Source organism: Polyodon spathula, chromosome 6 (assembly GCF_017654505.1).
Source record: "Polyodon spathula isolate WHYD16114869_AA chromosome 6, ASM1765450v1, whole genome shotgun sequence".
In the NCBI taxonomy this organism is placed as follows: Eukaryota; Metazoa; Chordata; class Actinopteri; order Acipenseriformes; family Polyodontidae; genus Polyodon; species Polyodon spathula.
Genome location: NC_054539.1, coordinates 32233416 through 32258781, shown reverse-complemented (window position 1 = coordinate 32258781; position 25366 = coordinate 32233416). Strand labels below are relative to the sequence as shown.

General features: G+C 40.8%; 1 protein-coding gene across 2 annotated transcripts in view; it reads right to left on the bottom strand.

The window, feature by feature from the left end:
* The window catches only part of rsph9 (radial spoke head component 9), a 47907-nt gene that overhangs the window by 13710 nt on the left and 8831 nt on the right, over positions 1 to 25366 (bottom strand). The window contains exon 1 of one of the 2 annotated variants that reach the window (XM_041252753.1): positions 631 to 1201. The exons of the other annotated variant lie outside the window; for it this stretch is intronic. Within the exon in view, the coding sequence (XP_041108687.1) occupies positions 631 to 857 (227 nt within the window). The 5' untranslated portion in view covers positions 858 to 1201. Of the gene's footprint in view, positions 1 to 630; positions 1202 to 25366 lie in introns of those variants that run through there. 2 annotated transcript variants of the gene reach the window in all.

Below are 25366 nucleotides of genomic sequence, written 5' to 3'. Positions count from 1 at the left end.
ACATTGACACACTCTAATACAACAGCAGCCCCTTGTGCTTAACATAAACTATGAACTGTGGTCTATATTTTATAGGAGGTTCTCTGTAAGAAAAAAAAAAAAGCCCAATTGCTCACTGTCATTCCTGTCAAATAAACTAGTGCCCCCTGTAATTAGAAGTTATTTTATCACATATGTAAAAGGTCAGCTAAATGTGTGCCTTTAATGTGTGCAATACATTTGTAATTGTATTATTTGAGACCCACCTCCACAGCTATATGTATTTTTTTCAACAGCTCATTAAAACAAGATTGTACTTATTTATTTTGGCAAACACTAGGCCTAATCAAACGCAGTTTCATTTACAATCTTCTGAACAACAGCATTAACCATTTAATTTTGATAATCATGTAATGTATCTTTCTCTTAAATCATTCATGTACTATGAGCAAAAAAATAAATAACCTCCAACAAATAAATGTAGCTGAAATAAGCATAAACATTACTGCTTTTACTTTTTTCCCCGTACGTGAAACAAGTCATTAACATGTACCTACGTATATTCGTACAGTAAAGCAAATATGCAGAAATTAAAACCAAACGACTGAATTGTTAAATGTGTGTTTTTCGTTTGTTTGTTTTTTTCTTTACCTGTACAATGTCTTTTTGTCGCTCATCTCGTCATGTCCTATTCCCTGTGCTATATAATAGTCAGCTTTTATCCCCAATATTTTCCCCCAGAAAACTACACGGGTAAATTTATAATTCCTCTTCAGAATCACCAACGAAGTCTGCAAGGTTGCTTTCTGTTCTGGACTCAGAACCAAACCACTGCCTGCAACGAGGTCCAAGGAGAAATGTAGGCTTCTAAAATCCATTGTACACTTCAGGTAACACGTTAAAAGTCGTAAAGTCGTAAAATATGTTATTAAATTTAAAACGTGATTTGTAGTGAAGGGGAGCGAAGCAGCTGCTTGTTCACCCAGGCCTCATTTGTGATGGTTGCTAATGTAAACAGCGCCCTTGGTAACACGTCTCCATGGTACCAGTGTCAAACGCTAAAGGTTACGTGTGTGCTTAACAATTTTAAACTTATATTCTCCTAAAGATTTAACATTGTGCTATTATTTTAATCTGAATGAGAGTATTACCTGTACATGTAAAATAGTAATACGTATAAAAAAAAAAAAATGTAAAAACGAAAACATTTGTAGCAATAAAAGGTTTCCATGGTGAATCTAACAGCGCTGTAGGTGGAGTCAGTGTGACTTAGAGAAGATTGTACAGTATGGCATAGCTGTCTTACCATTGCAATGAAATGTTTTCAGGGGATAGAATGAAGAAAATATCTCAACTAGAATTTGAGATCCTACTATAATTGGTTGAATAGTTTTAAAGAGTGACTAAGGTCAAGAGAACATGGTCCAACAGAAGAAGATTAATCATAATGACAGCTTTATTACCTTAAAGGTAATACTAGTGCATCTCTCCTTATTATTATTATATTCTTCCAGAGTAGATAAATCAGGTTACTTGGTGTCATTTACACAGTATGATGCGTTCTGCTCCCCTGTGCCTTAATGTTACATGACACTCAAAAGTTGTGCCCTTATGTCTGTAATCTGCTACTCCAGAATTTTCTTGGAACACCACACACATTTGTTCAATACAGGCCTCATATCTTTTTATCTCTTTGTGGACAGTGCTTGCACACAATGAAGCAATGTTTGGCTTTCATTCAACACACACATACACACACACACACACACACACACACACACACACACACACACACACACACACACTACCTGATTATGATCAAAAGGACCCATTACCATATTAGACAACACATTAATAACATCTGGTCTCTAGACAAGAATCTGCTCATCATTTTGCTTTGATCTTGATGTTTTGTCTGTATTCCTCTGACAAAGAGAGCTTTTGAAAAGATAAAACGGATTACGTGTTTTTATTGAGAAATATCAAAATCAAAATATATTTTTGGATGTATAGCTCCTAAAATTACATGAAACAAGTCAGTATATGCCAGTGTATTTTTATTTTTATTTTTTTTCTGAATTGGAATTAAGATACTCCCTGGTCCCTAGTGGGTAAACAACTGCAGTGCATTTTTAAGTGGCATCATCTTATGGTCTCAGTAGTTCAAAAAGATATAGAGCAAAACCTTTTAGAAGAAAAACAGATTGCCAATTACTTTTCTTACATAACAAAGTAGATTGCAATGGCTACAAGTATTAAGGAAGGAGGCATTAGGGGTGAACTAGTTTATATGTATGTTTTAGTGTATATGTTAATGTTAGTAAGCAGAGCTCATTATCAACATTTAAACAATAAAGTAAATGAATGCAATATTCCAATCATACAGTTTTTATGTGAATAGAGTTTACGTGCAGTCCACGGCATAGTGTGAATACATTTTTAGATTTTTGACAAATACGGTTAGAAGTTATGACGGTGATGAGGAACAACTAGCATAGCTAGACATTTCACGTGTCAGTGTGGGTCTGGGGGGGCTTTAAAAGTGTGGTCTGACTCTATATTAAAATTATATTTTGCCAAATAATCTGTCAGTAGCATGATTTTTTTAGAATGCCACACACAATCAACTAATACAGATGACTGTAAGTAGAAAATAACCTCTAGCATCAAATATTTGCATCTGTAACTTTATATAATAATTAGGCACCACAGATAAACTAGAAAAGTAGGCACCTATGGCCACAAATTAAGGCTTTCAGTGCAACATTCAGTCTGAAACTGTTGGTGACTTACTTCTTCACTGAAGTTACAATTGAAATAATGGCTGTGTGAAAACTGTTGAAGGGTCATGCAGCTGTTTACAAGAACCTTCAAATGAGAATGTTGTCTACACAGGCCTCAGTCTTGAGTGATGATTTACCAGTTGTTTTTGTTTTGTTTTTTAACCCTTAACAGAAGATTGCTTAAGTAATACTCCACCCCATCAAAATTGAATTTAAATGCTTGTGGAAAGAAGTAGAAGGAGTTGGCAAGGGCTCCTCAACAATACAATAATTCCATTGCATTTATTATGTCTTTTCTTCCTTTTTTCAAAAGCTGTATAAAATAGATTATCCCTTTTGCCTTTGGTGCTACTTACAAATAATTTTAATAATAAAAAGTCTTAGAAAAGTACAACACTTTTCTTTAATCCTTTATCAGATTGTACATAATAAATACAGCTCATTCAAGATAGAAACTTAGAAAAACAGTGCTACTGCCACTAATTACTTTTTCATAGCAACTTGAAGATCTACTGTATTTTTGCCCTGATGTTCTACCGCACTAAGCATGTGGGTTATGTTAGACAAATAATGGAAGTTCTGGCTTTCTTCTAAAATGTTTTGCTCTGTTTTCTTTTGAACTACTGTGACCATAAGATGATCCCACTTAAATTCCAGTTTAAGGTAAAAAAAAAAAAAAAAAAAAAACAGACCTCTTTAAGTATCCTCTTACTGTAAATCCAGCATTCTCCTCAAGTTTACATTGTTAAAAAGTCTTAAGAATTCAGTTTTTTTTCCTCCATCGTTAATCACTTATTATATTACTTACACATAAATATAATTACATTTCTATAACCAACAGGATCTTTTTTGAGCAACTTTTTTGTAAGAGCCTGTAACAGGAAAGCATCACGGCCCAAGCTGTTACTGGCAGAAAGGAGACTCAGATAGCTGCAGTTTAAATGTTAAAGCGGTACGTTTATTAATCCCATGGGGACAAAACGACAATAAACAAATAAATACAACACGGGGGCCAAAATAAAGCGTCAAACACAAAACTTACACGAGCCAGGCTGAGCTATGACTTCGCTGGTTTTCCTTCTCCGACACCCCTCAAACAGAGGTTTGTGTTTTTTTTTCACCCTTTTTATACAAGTGGTCATTCCCCAATTAGCAACAATGACCTCATTAGGGAATGACCATACCTGTAATTGTTGCAGGGATTGTAATCCCTTCCCTGCCACAGGGCCATTGATTGCAAGGAATCTTTTATTGTTTTCTGAATACAACAATTAATTTTCCAGTAAAACAGAAGGGAGGAAATACATGAACAGTAATTCAATATCTAAAATGTTGTGAGATGTAAATAGTTCAGATACATATTATGAATTGATTAAGCATAATTGAAAAATTAGAAGTGAGATTTTGTAGTGAGATTTACTAAATTTAAACTTGATCTTCTAACCTACTCATAACCCAGCTGCAATTTCAAAAATCAAACATGTTTTATTGTTAACCCTGACCCAATGATAATCAATAGCCGAGAAAGTCATCTTAGAAAGTCGATAGTCTCTCTCCACCATCATGATTTATGTGACATATCACACACATACCACACACTATAGGAAGTGTGGATCTAAAACATTGCACCTCTTTAAAGGGTGGATAAATCACCTTCTCACACTAAAAAGTCTTACAATTGACCAAAATGTCTTTTTTCTTTCTTTCTATAAGTCGTACCTTATGCTAACAGCAGTACAAATCCTTTTTGTGACGTAACATCGCTTAACTTTTTACTATAACTAAAGACTGTACCAAGCAATCCTTTATTATCTGAGGTATGCTGGAAGTAGCCCTGGCAAGCTTCTTTGAAAAAGTAGGAAAAATTAAGCATACAGTACAAGGGGTTAAAAAATTAATTAAAAGCCCTTTGCAAAGCAGACATATATTTTGTATCCTTTACACTTACTTTTATTATCTTCATGATTGGTCATCAGATAGCTGATTGCTTTAAGCCCAGACTTTCTGTCCCTTAGCAATAAGATGCAATTCATTGTACACTAGCCTTAAGAAGCATCTATCATAGTACCTACTAATGGGATTGAGATCAAGACTTTGACTGGGCCACTGTGGGAGGTGAATTTCCTTCCAGGCTTCAGTTTTTTAGCGGACTGAAGCAGATTCTCTTGCAGTATTTTCTTGTATTTTGCTCCATCCATTCTTCCTTCAATTGTAACAAGATGCCCAGTCCCTGCTGATGAGAAGCATCCCCACAGCATGATGCTGCCATCACCATACTTCACTGTAGGGATGGTGTGTCTTGAGGCATGGGCAGTGTTAGGTTTGCGCCACACATAGCGCTTTGAGTTTTGACCAAAAAGCTTTATCTTGGTCTCATCTGACCACAAAACCTTTTCCCACATCGCAGCTGGGTCACTCTCATGCTTTCTGGCAAACTCCAGATGTGCTTTCAGATGGTACTTTTTGAGTAACGGCTTCTTTCTTGCCACCCTCCCATACAGGCCAGTGCAATGCAGAGCTCTTGAGATGGTTGACTGGTGCACCATTACTCCACTCCCGGCCACTGAACTCTGTTGCTCCTTCAAAGTGATTGTTGGCCTCTCTGTGGCTTCTCTCACAAGTCTCCTTCTTGTTTGAGCGCTGAGTTTTGAGGGACGGCCTTTTCTTGGCAGTGCCTGGGTGATGTGATGCAGCTTCCACTTCCTGATTATTGATCCAGCTGTGCTCACTGGGATATCCAAACACTTGGATATTATTTTGTACCCTTTCCCTAATCTATGCATTTGTATTACTTTATCTCTAACTTCTGTAGAATGCTCTTTGGTCTTCATTTTCCTTCAGATTCACAGCCTTACCAATGATCCTTCAACAGTGGGGTTTTTATCCAGAAAATGTGACAGCAACTTTAATGGTTCACAGGTGGAGGCCAATGGTAAGGTAATTGTGTCCTCGTTAGGGCAATTTCTTTCATAGGTGCAAACTGGGAGCTTCCACAGCACAGGGGTTGAATACTTATGCAAGCAAGATATTTCAGTTTTTTATTTTTCTTAAAAATATTTCCCAACATAAAACCAATGTCACCTTACAATAATTGATTTCAAGTTTAAGTGTTTTAAAATAAAATATCGAACAGAACGAAATTCAGAAATATGACAGAATTGGTCAGGGGTCTGAATACTTTTGCAAGGCACTGTATATAACCACATTCTACTGGCGAGAGCCTTGCACTGTCACTGCGGAATTCGGATTTAGGTATTAGTAGTTGTAGTAGTTGTAGTAGTATAAGAATAATATATAGTGGGAAATGTGCGTGAATAGAGTAGCATAATGTAGATTTACTACCAATATTTAAAAAATGTACTGTAGTAAACATTTTGACTGGATCGTGTTTATATCATTAACCTAAAGGACTGGTATTTTAGCTCCATTCATATACCAGAAGGATCAGATTTGCTAAAGCTCTGGTTCTCTAGGAAAACTTGTATATGTTATATATGTACGTATATAATAGGTTTATAATAAATGCAGTCTCTTAGAAGATTCATTGTTAAGGCCCTGTGTAAATTGCAATTTCACGGGCTGCGCATAAATCATGAAATTAGCCCAATACCTTGATTTTTACAATATTCTTAAGAAATAAAAATAAATATTAACCCTTTGGCAGAATTCATTACCAATCTCCTATTTAAACCCTAATCACACATACCTTCCCTGTCTAGTGTTTTTCGTTGTAGAAGATTGACCCATCTCCAAACTCCTAAAAACTCTCTTTGATAAAGGCATCATTATTCCTGCCAGCAGCAATCGCCTGTCCCTTTTCAACTCCTACTGCAAAGCTATAACTGCACACCCAGTCTTTCCTCCCCTAAGCAACATTAAGCAGTCATACCCTACCCGCTTCGTCAATCACCTATGGGTTCTCTGAGCCTCGCAAAATTCCTGTTCCATCCGGAGACACTCGCCTCCAAACCAATCAGATCATCTTCAATGATTTAAAAGATCTCATACACCCCTTCATCGCAACCATCAACAAGTGGCTTGACAAACTAGAAAATCAAAGCACACCACCTTCTGCCTTCTTTTCTCCATCTTCATATCCTGCAGTATCCTTCACATCCGGCTCCTCATTCTTGGTCCCTGCAATCGACGTTCCGGAGTACAACCTCTGGTTCCCACTCAGCAGCTAGCATCAAACATCATTCCCTTTCAGTCAACCTCAGGAAACAAATAATGGAAGGTGTCCCGGTTTTATCAGCTGGTTCCAGCAGTGTACCTATCTCCTTTTCAAACTCTACGTCACCAACGTATGCAGTTCAATTAAATACAACATTCTCCAACCTTCTGCAAGCTTCTTATCAATACATGGCCACAGCCTTAACCCCAGTGACCATATCATCATACACTACCAGATGGAAAACATTTACAACCTTCTGCGCTCAAAACCAAATACATCCCATCCCATTTAATGAGCAATGGAGTCTATCCTTCATCGCCCATGCAATGGATTCTCTTCACTAGCCCCTACTACCATTAAAGCCTACATCTCCGGAATTCCCCCTGTGGCTCCCTCCCGGCTCCCTTAACTCCTTAATCTATACCCTCTATTCTTCTTTTCGATGACCTGACCATGGAAGTACTGTGATTCCTGTGATTACTCCAATGCTCCAAGTTTATCCTCCCATCATCTTCTACCTTCCTAAAGTCACATTACAAGATGTGCAAAACAGTTTACCTCCATCTGCAATGCATGTAAAGTTTCTTTAGGAAATTTCTTGACATGATCCTAATACAATCCTAATGCAAAAATAATAGAAGTCTATCTATAGAATTACGATACGTAGTTCGCTTTGCTTGTGGTGTGTAATAGTTCATTTAAATCAATAGTTTTTTCTTTCCATACTAGCCCAGTATGCATTGGCCCCTCAGAAGATGAATTTCCTGATTTTCGTAATTAGGTAGATCCCTAACTATAATTAATCTAAAACCTTGGAGTTTAAAAGTTTAAGAAAGCTGTATGATTTCAGTCATCGCGCAAGGCCAAATTGGAACGCAGAGAGAAATATTTAATATGCCTTCCCGAATTATAATATTAATTAGGTTATATGCATTGAAAGGAGAATTTCTCTGGCTAAAAGAAAACTACGAACTAAGAAATGCACTACCAAAATAGCAGGCTGTAATGTTCCGAGGTTGTACAAACAGTTTTTATTCAACAGAAGGCACTCTGCGGCATGGAAGTAATTCATCTGTTTTCATTCTGGGGAGCTTTTAATTCCTCAGCTTGTACAATCTTTGTTTGCACAGTTTTACATGTATAAATTGTTTATTGTTCAATCAGGCCACCTGTACCTCTTGACCTCACCCAGATGGGTCTCCATTTATATATATATATATTATAATAATATATACAATATTATCTATATATAATATATATTATATATATATATATCTGTATATAACCACATATATAGAATATTATAAACTGTAAGAACCACAGTTTAGAAATATTTTGGAATGGAAGTATATTCCCAGCAATGTTCTTTCTAATGTTAAGTCACGCAGGGAAAGCAAGAGAAATACCCCTGTGTTTTATATTGAAAATTAGCACCACAAAATTCTATAATCAACCCCCTAGAATGGGTGTATAATTTTGAGTGAAATGCTATAGTTGCAAAACAGCTGTGGTTTTGGGGCTGTGTTATAGAAAGGCTTTTGAAGCCACTTTAATACAGACGTTTAAGACCTTAATCCCATCAAAATGATGTCCTCTCGTGATTCATGGAGTTGGAGATCTTCCCAGTCCATTTAAGTCTGACATGAAGGGAGTCAGGGCAGCCTCGTTAAATTAATTTGCTCTTTGCTGAATGCCCATTGTATGTATTGCTAATATTTAGGCAGATATCATATGGAGGCTTTTACAAAACATGTACAGTATTTGTTTCCTCTATGGTTATTATTGAATGTGTGTTGTCTAAGGGTTATGGTTTTATAAGATTGTATTACAATTGATATTTTGCATATTCAAAATATTAGTTCCGAAATTCACACATTTTGGGGTACATTTTCAAAGGTGACTACATTTTGTCAGACGTCTAAAATGACACTTTTTCTTAAACAGGCTTATTAGAGTCACTATTTTCAGCAGTGACTGTTGTAAGTTGATGTTTCTAGACATACTAGAATTCTAACCTGAATGATGATTGAACCTATCTGATGTGTGAATAAATAATTTAGATTTGCACCACTTTCTGTTTCTGTCAGGTTTTATTTCTAGTGAATGAAAACTGTAGGCTCTGAGTTAGTGAGACTTGAAGGTCATTTTTCTAACAGAAGAATATGTAAACAATATGTGTACATCCGCTATACACCATGTATATATTTTATTTAGACTTAAATAACAAAAAAATATATAAGACTTTCAGGTAGTATCATTGTATTTATAACACCATGTAACAATTTTTTTTTTTTTTGATTGGTAGTAAGTGTTATTTCCTAATTGCTTATGCCTCAAAAGTATAGAAAATGGCTATTATTCCCCACAAACTTTGCTTTTGTGACCAGGACAGTGATATTTTGAAATTTACCTATTTTCCAGAATATTCCAGATAGATTCAGTGCTGAGTAAACTTGGAGTAACTTCTAGAACTTTCTAGAACTTTCCAGTAATATAAATAGTAGTATAAATACAGGGGCCTTAAACCCACCAGTTCAGTTTAGTTCCAGCTGCCTAAATGAATACATATCTGCATTTCTGAGATGGCATCAAGAGGCTGCAAGCATCCGGCAGACGCATTTTGCTATGTCTGCGGCCAATTTATCAGGACAAGAGCGAAAAACTACTCCATGGAAGCATCTCCTAAGATGTGTAGGCCTACAAGGTATATTTCGGCATGCCTGTCGGGGATCAAGACAAACCCTGGGCACCTAATTTCACCTGCGAGCACTGCAAAAAAACTCTGGAACTGCTCCAGAACTGCTACTTCTGCATGGTGGACCCTTCCAAACGTCGGACTGGCAAGAATGCACCTGCTATTACGTATCCTGACCTTTCTTCATCCATCGCCCCGGTGCCACACTGCCATGAGCTCCCCGTACCCACTCCTCCGGAGAGAGAGCAGCCGTCTTTAGAAGAGAGCAGCAAGTCAGAGAGCGAGGAAGACGTTGTAGAGACGCCCAGATGACAATTTCAGAGGTGGAGCTGAGGACAGAAACCCATACTACCCCAACCAAAAAGACCTCAACGACTTGATTAGAGATCTTGGTCTCACCAAGTCCAATGCCGAGCTTTTGACGTCTAGGCTCAAGCAGTGGAACTTGTTGGATGAAACTGTGCAAGTCGCAGATCAGAGGAAGCGTCACCAACCTTCTTCCAGCTTCTTCACCCGTCAAGATGGGCTCTGCTTCTGCCACAATGTGACCAGTCTGTTCGAGGCAATCGGAATTGCCTGTAACCAGAATGAGTGGCGCCTCTTCGTTGACAGCTCATCCAGGAGCCTCAAAGCCGTGCTGCTCCATAATGGTAACAAGTACCCATCTCTTTCCCTGGCTCACTCGGTGCACCTCAAAGAGGATTACAACAGCATCAAGACCTTGCTGGACGTCTTGAAGTATGATGAGTACGGCTGGGAGGTCATAGGAGACTTGAAAATGGTGGCATTCCTGATGGGTCTCCAAGGCGGTTTTACCAAGTTTCCCTGCTATCTTTGCCTTTGGGACAGCAGGGACACCAAGGTGCACTATCACAGGTGGAACTGGCCACAGCAGACCGAGTTCTCTGTGGGGAGGAACAACGTCAAGTGGGAGCCACTGGTGGACCCCCGGAAGGTGCTGATGCCACCACTGCATATCAAATTGACCTGGCCTTATGAAACAATTTGTCAGAGCTCTAGATAAGGAGTCGGCAGCCTTCAAGTACCTTCAAGACTTCTTCCCTAAGCAGTCTGAGGCAAAGGTCAAAGCCGGTGTCTTCGTGGGACCACAGATAAAGAAGATCCTGGAGTGAATATGGGCTATAGGATGTCCCTCAAAGTCCATATCCTTGATGCTCATCTTGATAAATTCAAGGAGAACATGGGAGCATACTCGGAGGAGCAAGGCGAGCGCTTCCACCAGGATATACTGGACTTTGAACACCGCTACCAAGGACAGTATAACGAGAATCTGATAGGAGACTACATTTGGGGGCTGATTCGTGAAAGTGATTTACAGTATAATCGTAAATCTCGAAAAACTACTCATGTCTAAATCTTTTGTAGTCATTTTTGTATTACTTTAGTTTAAATACATGTTAATTTGGATTCATATGTTGTTTTTTTCTGACTTTATGTGAATGAAAAGACACAAATTCACCCGTTTTCTCATTGGAGAAATAGATAAATTTCAAAATATCACTGTCCTGGTCACAAAAGCAAAGTTTGTGGGGAATAATAGCCATTTTCTATACTTTTGAGGCATAAGCAATTAGGAAATAACACTTACTACCCAGGAACAAAAATTGTGTTACATTGCTTTGTTTGGATTTTATTTGAAAGTTTTTTTAATTGTCTTGGGTATATTATTGAATGCTGTTCAACGATTTGAATTTGTTGAAAAATCAACTGGAAAATGATTCTACTCCACATAGTCTGCTAATCAGAATTACCCATCCTTATCCTTTTTAATTGGAGGAGTAATTATAATTTTTGGATATTTTATATATTAAAAAAGTTAGTTCAATTATATTAGTTTTAAGTACAGTTTAAATATCTATACACCACTTGAGTCTATTATAAGTGGAGAATATAGTACCACCATCATAATTCAACTAAAAAGACTAACATGCACTGTTGGAGGTTTTATCTTTATATCCTTGGCACATTATGAATTATTTAAAATAGAAATAGCTCCCCCACACCCCCTAACCAAAAATAATTGCCTACGGGTGTGGTGAAAAGTTACCCCCACCCTTGCGTCAACCCATCCAACTGCTTTGATTGCATATACGGTAGTTAATACAAAATGCATGTAAACCTTTGTGCAGAAGTTTTGAACCTTGGTATTTATTTCTATAGATCATATATATATTACATAAAATCTACACCTATATATATAACTGCAGGTTAAATATGTATATAATATATATTATATATTTATATATATATATATAACACAAACATGGTAATGTTTTATGGGGTTTATAATACCATAACAGTATTAAAAACACACAACCTATACTGTCAGGGAGACCTATCCCATTTAATACTATATTTAATACTGTTTTGGTATTATTTTATGTTTTGCAAGTAACACCTGTATGGTGGATTCTTTAAGGATCCCTGTGGCAAAGTGGCTGGTAAAGGGGAACAGGTGTAGCGGTGATGCGGTGCAGGAGTGACAGGTAAACCCAACGGTAATACAGTGAAAAAGGTGCTTTAATTATAATCCAGGTCTGGTGACCGCAAAATAATAAATCACCGGCAATAAACAACAATGTGTAGAGCGCAGGGATAACAAAAACAGGGCACAGTCCCGAACAAAAGCAAACACACGGTCACCAGTCTTGATGAGTGCAGTCGTGCGGGTGGTTGGTGCAAACACAGGTAGTGATGTGCAGTGGTGCTCTGGATAGTGCTGACCCTTGGCGACGGCTCCGGAGGTGTGGTTTAACTGTCTAAAGTGAAAAACACAGACAGTTAAAAATACAGACACAACACACAACACGTATTTCGTTTTTAAAAACTGAGAGTTCCTCTCTCGCTCCTTCTCTCTCCAAACGTTTACCCAAACGAAGGAAAAGATCAGCGTTACCCTGGCCCCTATATGTAATCCCGCATGACATCTAGGTAAATGGTTGCAGCTGCCTTATTACTTTCAGGTCAATACGGTCTTACAACAGAGTTTCGCTTCTTTCCAGGCTGACTGACTTCCTAGTCCCGGAAATGAACTGTCAGGCCAGCCCTTCCAGATACTTCTCCTCCTGTTCTTTAGCGCCCTCACCGATCAGGAGGGAGATTTATCACCAGAACGCATTATCTTTCTGTCACAGTCCCACAATAAGAACATAAGAAAAGTTATGAATATGTTGCCATTCAGCCCATAAGTGTTTGTGGTTACTACTTAACTGGGGAGCAGATGTTCAGACTTTCAAAATCAATCGTTTACAGTTTGTCGAGCAACAATGCCAGATAAATGTCAGTTAAAACCATCAAAAGTTGGTAGACTTCCAGTATGTAAGGGTTTAATTTAGGATTTAGCTTGTAATAATATCATACTAATAGAGGTACTTAGAAGTACAAAAATGCTCGGTCTCAATGCATTGCTGAAAACCTTGTGTTGAGACGTACATTATAAATCAAAGAAAGAATGTCTGCCTGGCAAAGGTTTAAACAAAATTAAGGACTAGGCTGTCAGGTGACAGAAGTTGTAGATCTGTACATAATTCAGACTCAGCTAGCCAATCCCTAAATAAAATCACTTGACTTAATTGACTCAATGGAATGTAAGGTATTCGTGCAACACTATTCACAGCAAAAAATAAAACTAGCACGCTGTGATAGTACCTTATTATTCCTTGACCCTGTCCTTTGTTATTATAACATGGGTAGTGGGTGTCATTCTCTTGTAATTAAGGAGGGGCTATATTAATATTTTGGATGTCACACATCCATGAATAAAATGTGCATTGTATTAAAATGGGTGTTTATAATGACTTTACAATGATTTTAGAATGATATTACAGTTTTACTCATCTAATCGTGGCATTCCTGGTTTACAGCAAATGTAACTGAAGCATTCTACTTGTAATTATTTGTTAAATGTGTCTATTAAGATTCCAACATTTAACAAAATAGATATTTTAATGTGCTGTGCTAAATGTGCCAATAGGCTATCACTACTAATTCCTGTTTATTCTTGTAACTACCTTCTATTAATATGTGTTTTGTGCAGTTACTCTTCCTCATTCAGCAAAGCGATCATCAGTATCAATACGTATGGTAAAAGACGGAGATTCTTAACTCCAAATTAATTATATTTTCAAAGAGAGTTTATAACCATTATAATTATAATGCAATAAATACCTTTGTATTAAAATACTTTTCAAGTGCAGGATTCATTGTAATGCTATGATATTAATTCCCTTTAATGTGGCAGCAATACATTGCTTACAGCATGTAAGCATAGTGGTTTATTTTGGGAAATAAGTTTCAATTTGAATATTATATCATATTTTCATATTGCATGTACGTTTTGCTCCCTAGACAGGCCCAGTCTGTGATGACAGTGGATGTTGTGATGATGCACAAAAACAAGAAAAGAAAATAAGTCGTTGTGGCAAAGTGCCCGCCCCTGTGTGTATTTTGTGTTATCTGTTGTGTGTTAATGTTGGTGTATAGTCATTGGTACATGGGATATAAACGGGTCTGTGTAACACGAGTGTTTAAAATGTATATTTTTATTTTGTCACGAGGATTGCACAGTACTTCACGTACAAGGAAAAAGTAATAATATGTGAGCATGGGGAATTGCACTTTATTAATTCACGTGCAGTTGTACCGAGACCAATTGTACCAATTGAACGATTGATTAGCAATCGAGTCTTGGTACAGCTGCATAAAAGCTACATGTTTTCACCCACTCGGGGTTGTGTGTTCGGGAGTGGAGAACAGGGGAGAGAGAGAGAGAACAGAGAACGAGAAGCGTAATTATAAATATCAATTGTTTTGTGTAGCGTTCGTCCACCCTGTTTATGTCAGTGTCTATTCGTTTTGTTTGTCTATTTATTTTGGCCTCACGTGCCGTGTGCTGTTTTTGTTACAAACCGTTCATTTTCTATCTGTTTAATTACTAATCAGCGCCTTCACCATTCCAAAACCTGTGTTCTGAGTCAGTTCCTGTTTCTGGTCTGTCGTCACCCACTGCGGCCGTCTTTGTGACACGTGGTGTCATCGTGGGACTACCAGTGCCACCAAGAGGGAGAGGAGGAACTGACCCAGGAGATGAAGGTGAGGAGGAGGCAGAGAAGGGGAAAGGGGAAGAGGAAGGCAGAGCGTCCACCGCTCCCATCTCCACTAGCAGAGGAAGAATGCCTGCAGGTTTTACCTCCAGAGCCAGAGGGAGAGCTGCACCAGTCCCCTGCAAGAGAGGGAGAGCCGGATCAGTCCCCTGAAGCAAGGATAGAATACACGCAGCTCCCACCTCCACCGCCAGCAGACTACAAGCCGCTCCCACTTCCACTGGCAGGAGCAGAGCAGCAGGAGCTGCCTCTGCCTCCGCCACCTCCACTGGCAGGAGCAGAGCAGCAGGAGCTGCCTCTGCCTCTACCACCTCCATCGGCAGGAGCAGAGCAGCAGGAGCTGCCTCTGCCTCCGCCACCTTCACTGGCAGGAGCAGAGCAGCAGGAGCTACCTCTGCCTCCGCCACCTCTATCAGCAGGAGCAGGGCAGCAGGAGCTGCCTCTGCCTCCACCACCCCCACCAGCAGAGGATGAATGCCTGCTGGTATCGCTTCCCCCACCATCACGAGGAGAGGATCAGGAGCTGCATCTCCCTTCACCAGAAGGACCAGGACTAGATGCTGGCGGTCCTCAGCAGCCTTTGCATAGGCTGCTGAGGAAAGCATGGGGAAGAACCGTCTGGCCGCAGTGGCCAAGAAGAGGGCCAAAACCCGCACCCCAGCTTGTCCTGACTCCCTGCCTCACTTCGCCCAAGGATTTCTGCCTCACTTCGCCCAAGGATGCCTGCCTGGCATCGCCCAAGGATGCCTGCCTGGCATCGCCCAAGGATTCCTGCCTGGCATCGTCTGGGGTTGCCAGTCGCTCCGCATCACCTGGGGTCGCTGCCTCGCCTGGGGTTGCCAGATGCTCCACATCGCCTGGGGTTGCTGGAACTGCTACGCCAGGGGTCGCAGTCGGCTCTGCTTGGCCGCAGGAGTCAGTGTGGCCGGAGCCCCAACAGAGGGAGCTGCCAGCTATGAAAAGGGGGGAGAGGTCAGGAGACTGCCTTTCCCCGCAGCAATTTCGCTGCAGGAGTTCTGGGGGCTGGAGACCCCCAGAGGTAGCTGCCGGCAATAAAGGGGGGAGAGGTCAGGAGACCACCTTCCCCCACAGCAGTTTCGCTGCTGGAGATCTTGGGGGAGGTCTGGAGACCACCAACTCCATCAGCTTTTCCGCTGCTGGACTTTTCCCGGCTGAAGGAGTCAGTCTGGGAGCTGTCTGCACGTCTGCTGACAGCCGCACCATTGGCAGCATTTCCGCTGCAGTGGTACAGCGGGAGGAGAGATTCGCCCCACTGTCAGCATGTCTGCTGACAGCATGGCCAATAGCAGCCTGGCTACTGGCAACATTGCCGCCCATAAACCCCTTAAAGTCCCTGTTCTTAGCCCAGGACTTCGAGCGAGACTTGTGGGATTTTAAGGGGGGGAGGTGGTCATTGAGGCCATATGTGCTTTGCACAGGGGGGGTATATGTGGCAAACTGCCTGCCCCTGTGTGTATTTTGTGTTATCTGTTGTGTGTTACTGTTGGTGTATTTCATTGGTACACAGGATATAAACGGGTCTGTGTAACACGAGTGTTTAAAATGTATATTTTTATTTTGTCACGAGGATTGAACAGCACTTCACGTGCAAGTAAAAAGTAATAATATGTGAGCATGGGGAATTGCACTTTATTAATTCATGTGCAGTTGTACCGAGACTCCAATTGAATGATTGATTAGCAATCAAGTCTTGGTATAGCTGCATAAAAGCTGCATGTTTTCACACACTCAGGGTTGTGTGTTCGGGAGTGGAGAATGGGGGAGAGAGAGAGAGAGAGAGAGAGAGAGAGAGAGAGAGAGAGAGAGAGAGAGAAGAGTAATTATAAATATCAATTGTTGTCGTCACCCACTGCGGCCATCTTTGTGACAGTCGTTTATTAAGATTTATTAAGATTATGTTAAGAACATATTGCAGGAATGCGTACAGTACATTAGGCAGAAACAGTAAGTTGTTAAACCTACAGATTTTTCAATAACACTTTAACACCCCATAATTTTGGATGACACCAAAAACTATTTATTTTATAAAAAAAAAAGGTACAGTATATAAATGCATATAAGCAAAATGTTTTTGTTTTCTTTTTAGTCACTCAATCATTCCTCCTTGACCATGACACACTTGAGTGACTATGACGGAAGCATATGCACTTAATCACCTGATTAGTGAGACAGTTGATTGCACATTGGAGTGATTTCATCTGTTGAATTGCAAGCTTGAATAAAAGCAATAAAGAAAATCATAGAAAAAAAAAACAATATGCCACGTCTGTCAAGAGAGCAGCGCCTTTGTGCAATTGGCATGTTGGAGGCTGGACTAAGGCAGCGTACTGTGGCTTGCCATCTTGGGCACTCACAGCCAGCAATTTCAAACCTGGTGAGACGGTATAAACAGACACACTCTGTCAATGACAGGCCACAAACTGGGAGACCAAGAGTCACAACATCTGCCCAAAATCAACAGACCATTTTGCAGCATCTTTGTGATGTCAATTGTTAATCAGCACACTAAAAAGACACTACATCTGCTCTAAAACAGAGTTTGTCATTTTTCGATCACATCTAGTGCATTTTATCCAAATATAAGTGCTAAGTTTATTTTGATGCTCAAATATAAGTGATATGTTTCTTTTGATGCTGAGTATAGTAAATTGTAATCATTAAAATACATGCGACTTTGCGGAAGTCATAAGGAGTGAACATTTAAAAAAAACAACTGAAGCTAAATACATTTATAAGAGACTAGCAAGCGTTCGTTGGAAAAAACTGACAATGTACATAAATTACTTAATGTAATAGACACACACATGTATTTTATAGATACATATTTCTCCTCCTTTTCTCATGGACACTGACTCCGCCCACTCACCACCCATTGGCCCATCTGTATCCACTCACATTCACGACCGGTGGTGGGCAACTTAACCCGATAGACCACTTCTCCTAGGCAGTTGATGGTCTTGCAGTGCCCCACCCATGGGCTGTCGAGCTTCATGCAGCAGCCTTTCCTTCTCTTGGGTCCATAGACCCTGATGAGCTCTCAGAACTGGAAGTGTCACCCCTTCTCCTGCACATTGTAGTTCCTCTTTTGATGGATTCCTGAGGCCTGGATGTGGTCCCGAGCAAACTGGTGAGCAGCATCCAGCCGGTCTTGCGGGTGTTGGGCATATTCCAGCCCAGCTGCTAGCAGCAACTCAGCGGTTGTTCTCTACCCAGCACAAGTAAGGCCGGCATGCATCTCGTGGACTCCTTCATGGCCTTCCTGAATTGCAGGAGGATAAAGGGCAGCTGAAGGTTCCAGTCTCACTGGTAGTGGCAAGTGGCAATGGCCACTTGGGCAAATAGCATGTGATTAAATCGCTCAACCAAGCCATTGCTTTGTGAGTGAAGGGAGTGGTGCGGGTCTTCTTAATCTCCAAGTGGCGACATACCTCTGTGACTCAGGACTCGAAGTTCCTCCCTTCGGAGTGAGGCTCCTGGGGGACCCTAAAGCGGGAGAAGAAGCCTTCGATCAGGGCATCCGTCACAGTGACCGCCTCCTGGTTTGGCAGAGCATACACCTCCGGCCATTTGGAAAATAAGTCCATCACCAGCAGCACAAAGCAGCTGCGGCTATCTGACACGGGGAAGGGACCAAGGACATCCACCCCGAGAATTGTTGGAATGGGGCGTGGGATTGTCCAGGGGGTGCCTTGTGGGCTGTGCAATTGTTGCACCACCAGCAGTGGTCCTCCAGATCCCTCCAACAATGGCACCAGGGGCTGCAAGGTCTTGCTCACCCCAAAGTGTCCTGTGCCATTGACCCTATGGACTGCGTTCAGGACAGCTAGTTGAAGAGTCTGGGTAACCACTAGCTGCCACCACTCTTCTCTGGATGCTGGCTCCACCCTACGTCACTGCAGGACCTCCTCCCGGAATGTCAGACCACCCTATTGCACCCATAGCCCTTTGGTTGTGGGCAAGCAGGTGGCTATGATCTCTCAAGGGGGCCACTCACCTTCCATCAGCCACTGGAAGGCTGGCTGTAGATAGGGGTTCTGTTCCTGTTGTGCCTTCATCCAGAACCGTGGAGATCTCCCTGCACCTCTCTAGACGTAGGCTCCCGTCTCCTTCCAGGGGCCCTTCTCCTCTGGCTTCTCTCTCATGCTGCTCCCTCCTCTCACAGTGGTGGCAGTCTTCTATACCGTGGCTCCCAGCCTGTGGTCCACTTCAGGTGGTCCGCAAACAACTCCCAAAATGTAGTTAAGCAGTTCTTGCAAAAACCCTTTTCTACACAATCACACGTTGTGCTACTACTATGCAACTCAACAAATAGCTTTAAGCACATGATATATAACTATAAGATACAATGCCTATAGAAATAACTTTTTTCACAATTTGTTGTGTCAGTGCTTCAGATTTTCATACATTTAAATAAGGATTTTTTTTATCATGTATCTACACACCATACTCCACACTGTTAAGTGGAAAAAAGGTTTTATTGAGAAAAAAATTATATATTAAAAACAGAAAACTGAAAGATCCTGACAAGTGATCCAGTCTCTGTCGATGAGAAACATCCCCATAACATAATGCTGCTACCACCATGCTTCACAGTAGGGATGGTGTTCTTTGAGTGATGTGCTGTGTTGGGTTTGCGCCAAACATAATGCTTTGCATTTAGGCCAACAAGTTCCATTTTAGTTTCGTCAGACCACAAAACTTTTTGACACATGGCTACAGAATCGCCTGAGTGGTTTTTTTTGCATACTTCAAACAAGATTCAAGGTGGGCTTCCTTGAGTAATGGATTCCTTCTTGCCACCCTACCATACAGGCCAAATTTGGGGAGTGCTTGGGATATTGTTGTCACATGCACACTTTGACCAGTCTTGGTCATAAAAGCCTGTAGCTCTTGCAAAGTTGCCATTGGCCTCTTGGTAGCCTACCTGATCAGTTTCTTTCTTGCTCAGTCATCGATTTTGGAGGGACAGCCTGATCTAAGCAGGGTCTTGTTGGTGTCATACACCTTCCACTTCTTAATGATCATCTTGACCGTTCTCCAGGGGATATTCAAGGCCTTTGATATTTTTTTATACCCATCCCCTGTTCTGTGCCTTTCAACAATTTTGTCCCAGAGTTCTTTTGAAAGCGCCTTGCTGCTCATGGTTGAGTCTTTGCTTTGAGATGCACTACCCAGCAGAACCTATAGGAATTCCTAAATTTATCCTGAAATCATGTGAATCACTAGAATTTAACACAGGTGGAGGCCACTTAGCTTGGTGTGTGATTTTTAAGGCGATTGGTTACACCTGAGCTAATTTAGGATTGGTATTACAAGGGGGGATGGACACTTATCCGACCAAGCTATTTCAGTTTTTATTTTTAATTAATTTTCTACAAATTTCATGAATATTTTTTTCACTACGAGGTTGTGTGGTAGGATGTGGTACCCCCAAACCCCCCCCCCCCCCCCCCCCCCCCCCCAAAAAAAAAAAAAAAAACGATGTTAATGCATTTTAATTGCAGGCTATAAGGCAACAAAAGGTGAAAAATTAGAAGGGGGTGTATACTTTCTATAGGCACTGTATGTATATAGTCCGCATTTTCCCCCTTTATCTGTTTTCTTTTATTACGGGTGTGTTTTTAAATTAATATACATTACAGCATCTTTTGATGCAATACCAAGCATCCAAGCCGCCATTAACTTAAACAGCTTTCTAATGTGAAACAAATAACTTACACATTATGAAGACACATTTGTCTTTTCAAAATTACAAACTTATTTTTTTTAGCCAGCATTATTTATTCAAGTACATGCATATCTTTCTAATCTGTGCTCATTTTACTGCTTGTGTTCACTGTTCAGGGAAAAGAAAAAAATCTGGCTATTCCAGCCTTTTCACTCCACATAAAAGTAGGGCACGGCATTCTTAACTTGGCTGGAATTACTTTATTCAAAAAAATATCAAATGGGCTTATCCAGCCAGGTTTAATAACTCACAAGATTGTAAATAATAAATTGTGTTAGAAATGTATAGATCAATTTGCTACAAAGTAACAGTTGCAGGGACCAGCACTGGCATTTACTGGATCTGAGGACGACCCAAGCCCCAGTACATTATTTGTCATATTTTGTCAAACAAAACTCTTAAACCTTCAAAATTGAGATGCCATTTATCAACAAAGCATTTAGAATGTGAAAAAAAAAACAAATTAAACAAAAGAAACAGGAATTTTGCCATCAGCAACTTTCAATGTGAAAAATGACAACATCCCTTGCTGACCTGGTAGAGAAGATTCAAGCCCAGGAATCTTATTAAGTTAGGTACATTACATAAATACTTTACTTTCTACATGTACTTATACATATACACTTAAAAACTGCTTTCAAAAGGCTGTTGTGAAAAAATGTGTGGCAAGTGGTCCGTAGTAAAAATCCAAACACCAAGGTGGTTGCTTTGTGAACCACTGTTCTAATAGACAAGGAGAGCAGATCCACGTTTGTGTGGTGGTTGCCCAGTCTGTGTTGGATGGCAAAGTCGTACTCCTGCAGCTGCTCCAACCAGCGAGCGAGTTGACCTTCAGGCTCCTTAAAACTAACTAGCCACTGAAGGGAAGCATGGTCAGTTCAGAACCTGAAGCTCCTTCCATACAGGTACAGCCGGAACTTCTTAAGGGTAGCTACAACTGTGAATAGTTCCTGACGAGTGACGTAGTATCTGCCCTTTGGTTTGCTGAAGGTGCGGCTGAAGTAGGCGATCAACCTCTCCCTCTGGCCATTGGCTGGGACCCCTTTGACTTGGGAGATAAAGACATTCTGCTTAGAGACCAGCTTGTCATGGGATTGAAAGACAGTAATTTGCGATGTGAACTCCACAAGAAGCTCCACCGAAGGAACGACATGACTTTTAAAAATATTAGACAAGAGGAAATCTATGAAGAATTGCTTGTAGAATGGGGGAGCCAATGCTCTTGTCAAGCAGCAGGTGAGTCTCTATCTTTGTCTTTGCCCAAGAGTGCTATGTCCTGGAAGAAAGACTTAAAGGATAAGCTTTTTCAAGAAGTGAAGAAACAAATGTCTGAGCTAAAGTAAAGAGCTTTTGAAGGAGCTTCATAATGAGACCACAGATCTCGAGTAAGTGCTCCCCTGCCTGCAGGTAGGCCTCTCTCAGGACAAGATGATCAGGGAAACGTATCCCCCACCCCATAGAGAGGAAGACCAAGTTACCAGCCTGCTAGCCAATGGGATCCTAGGGTCCAACCCATGCTACCAGGCAAGCAGCAGGTTATAGGAGTCAAAGTCCCAATACAAGCTATTGTAAGGGAGCTTCCTATGGTTGGTGTTAGGGATGCATATTGGACTGCAAAAAACAGTCCGATATCCAATTCAGCCCTGTATCACAGTAAGTACCATACTAGCATTGGCAAGTCAAAAAAAATCTGATTGGACTTCAACATCAGTGGTCCATACTGTTTTTTTCTATAGTGAAGTGGTCAGGGCGGCCATAAATCCCAGATCAGGCTCCCAAAGCTTGATTAGTGGCAGACTGTTTATGCAGTCTAAAAAGACACTTCAGGTGTCTGTGACACTTCCGGCATGGTAATCTGCCACGTGACTTTACAGTCACCCGTGTTTATCTCTCTGTGTAACACCACACTGAAATTTTATTATAACTTTTCATAATAGCAAAAAATGAGACAGGTTCCTGTGAGACAGGTCATGTCACAGTCACCCAGGAACAAAGGTCACAAAAGCAAATGTTTCCAGTAAAATACAGTGTTCCTATTTCTGATTTTTAGAAAGGCATTTTCTATTGCATTGTTTGTCACTGTTCAGTTAAAAAAGGAGGCGGAGGTTTGACAAATTTAAGAAAACACATTGAACAGCACCATGGGAAGGAGTATAAAATTCTACAAGAACAGGTATGTACTGTTTTTGTTATTGAATTGGTCTTGTGACAGAATAAACCAACATTTTCACTGTTGTAATACACAGAATATTCAACCCCGGTTTAGTGCTTTATGAAAGAATGAAAGAGTGTGACTAGTGACCTGAATTTCTCTGGTTTATTAAGATTGTTAGTCACTATGATTACTATTGAGATACCCCCCATCTTCCTCTATTGTTGTTTACTTTGAAGCAGTCTTTGTTGGCTAAAAACAACAGAACATGGGGGTCCATAAATGTTGCCCAGGGATTCCCCAGTACATTTTGGACACTTAGTTTGTAATATACATATATCATATCTAATATACTTTTAAATTTGCCTGGTGACTACTTTCACTGTAGTACAGTTTTTAACTGTAGTACAGTTTTAACCTATTCAAAATAGTTTACATTGTATTATTATTATTATTATTATTTTTTTGCAAAGCTATTATATCTGTACAGTATAGATGTAATTACTTTGTAAATCACCTAGGAATGTTTTATTATATAAAAGGTAATATATAAACAGTATTATATTGTGTTATATTTATGACCAAAACTATAAGATTATGATCACAATAGTTAATTACAGAATACTGACAATTCCTTTTTGTTTTATTTTTATTTTATTTTTTTTTACCTATTGAGTCAAGCTTGCTGGAAGAATGTTACATTTTTCCTCTAGTATAGTGATAGTCAAATCTGGCCCTCCAGTCCAGGTTTTCACCCAAGCAGGTTGTAAAATAGTTAATTAAACCTGCTGATAGGCAACTAACTAATTTAAGACCTGCTATTTCAGAGTACATAAAAGATCATATGACATGACTTTCACAGGCTTGGTTTATTACATGACAACATATATTCTAGATCTTTTTAAAAAGTGAATCCTTTAGGTTTTACGAGTATGCAGTGTTTTATACATTGCGCATGTTTCCTTCAGTGTTTCTGCGATGGACCGGCCAAATAACGGTCGACTCTCTGTACAGGACTTCCTTAACCCTTAGCGGTCCATTTATTCAGCGCTTGTCAGGCGTGTCAGATCCAATTTATTTTCACACGCGCTGTTTATTTTGCACGTGCTGTTTAAAATATTTTTGTTTCAGAGTAAAACATGTTTAAAATCACTGAATCGAAAAAGGACACTCAGTATCGCATCTCCAGCCAAACCCCACCCCTTGTTCGTTGTATTTTTCACATACCTCTTTGTAGACATGCATACTGATAAATCCTCTCCTGATCACTCGTTTTATCACCATACTCCTCAATAACGCGATCCAAGTCATTATTTTATTACTATAACATCTCAAAAAGCTCTGCAAATGTCTAAGACATTCTTTGAGTGATGGATGTGGAAGCAGCCATCTCCTTTGTTTGTGTCCATGTTATCTCTATGGTGCATGAGGCTATCATATACACCCTTTTTTGTCTCCTATTGGTCAGACTTGGCCATTGAAAGGTTTTCTCGTCTTTTTCTGGAGAAAAAACAACTAGAGACCTGTGCTTTACGTCTTTTTGATGAAGTACGACAGGGTCTGATTCCGGACTGGAAAGGGAAAATTGTAATGTCAGACCTGGTCTGACATAGGACCGCAAAGGTTTAAAGTGTACTGGACCTGTACAGGACTTCTAGATTTGGATTGGACAGCTCACAGAACCTTCTCCGGTCCGCATACCTAGTTGGTGTATGAATGGGGTTAGAATACAGTGCTTACTAGATACAGAGTCCCAGCTTACAATGTTTACTGAGAGTCTGGGGTGATTCAGAACAGTAGTAGCCCCTGGGCTGTTCTTATTGTCCTGGTAAGAAAAATGCCTACAACTCATAGCCCGGGGATGCCTGCAAGACACTTTGAGGGGATGACTCCACAACACTGCCAAGGGATGCCTCCATGACACCACCTGTGGATGCCTCCAAGACACCCTCTGGGGATGCTTTTATGTCATCGCCTTGGAATACCTGCAAGACACTTTCCGGGGCATGCCTGCAAGACACTTTCTGGGGATGCCTACAAGAAACCGTCTGGGGATGACTCCACGACACTAACTGGGGATGCCTCCATGACACCACCCGGGGATGCCTGCGCTTCACTGCCCGGGGGTGTCTGTGCTTCACTGCCTGGGGATGTCTGCGCTTCACCGCCCAGGGATGCCTTCAAGTCACCGCCTAGGGATGCCTGAAAATCAACACCCAGGGATGCCTGCCTTTCATCACCCTGGGTGGTGTTAAATCCAGCAGCAGCCTTTGCGCTGCTGGAAAGCTTGGGACCAGAGCCACAGTAAAGGAAGCCATCAGCTACAGACCACAAGGGAAAAGTGGACCTCCCGCTGCCACCTTCATGGCCAGGGGCTCTCCTTTCGAGTTCACCACCCAAGGGTCAGAGCTGTTGCTGCTGAAGAGTCCAAAGCTGTCACTGTCGGAGGGTCCGCCTCTGTCGGAGGGTCTGGAGCTATTGCTGTTGGAGCAGTGGGAGCTGCCGCTGTCTCTCTCTTTTCTATTATAGGGGGAACCAGGGCTCTCTCTGTCTGGGGGTCTGGAACCACCGCTGCTAGGGAGCCTAGAGCCGTCACCTCCTGAGGACATGCTCCTACCCTGTCCTGCACTGGGCTACTGAGTCTGCTTAGCCTGGGGTCGCTGGCTCTGTTTTGCCTGGGGTTGACCGGCTCTGCTTCACCTGGGGTCGCC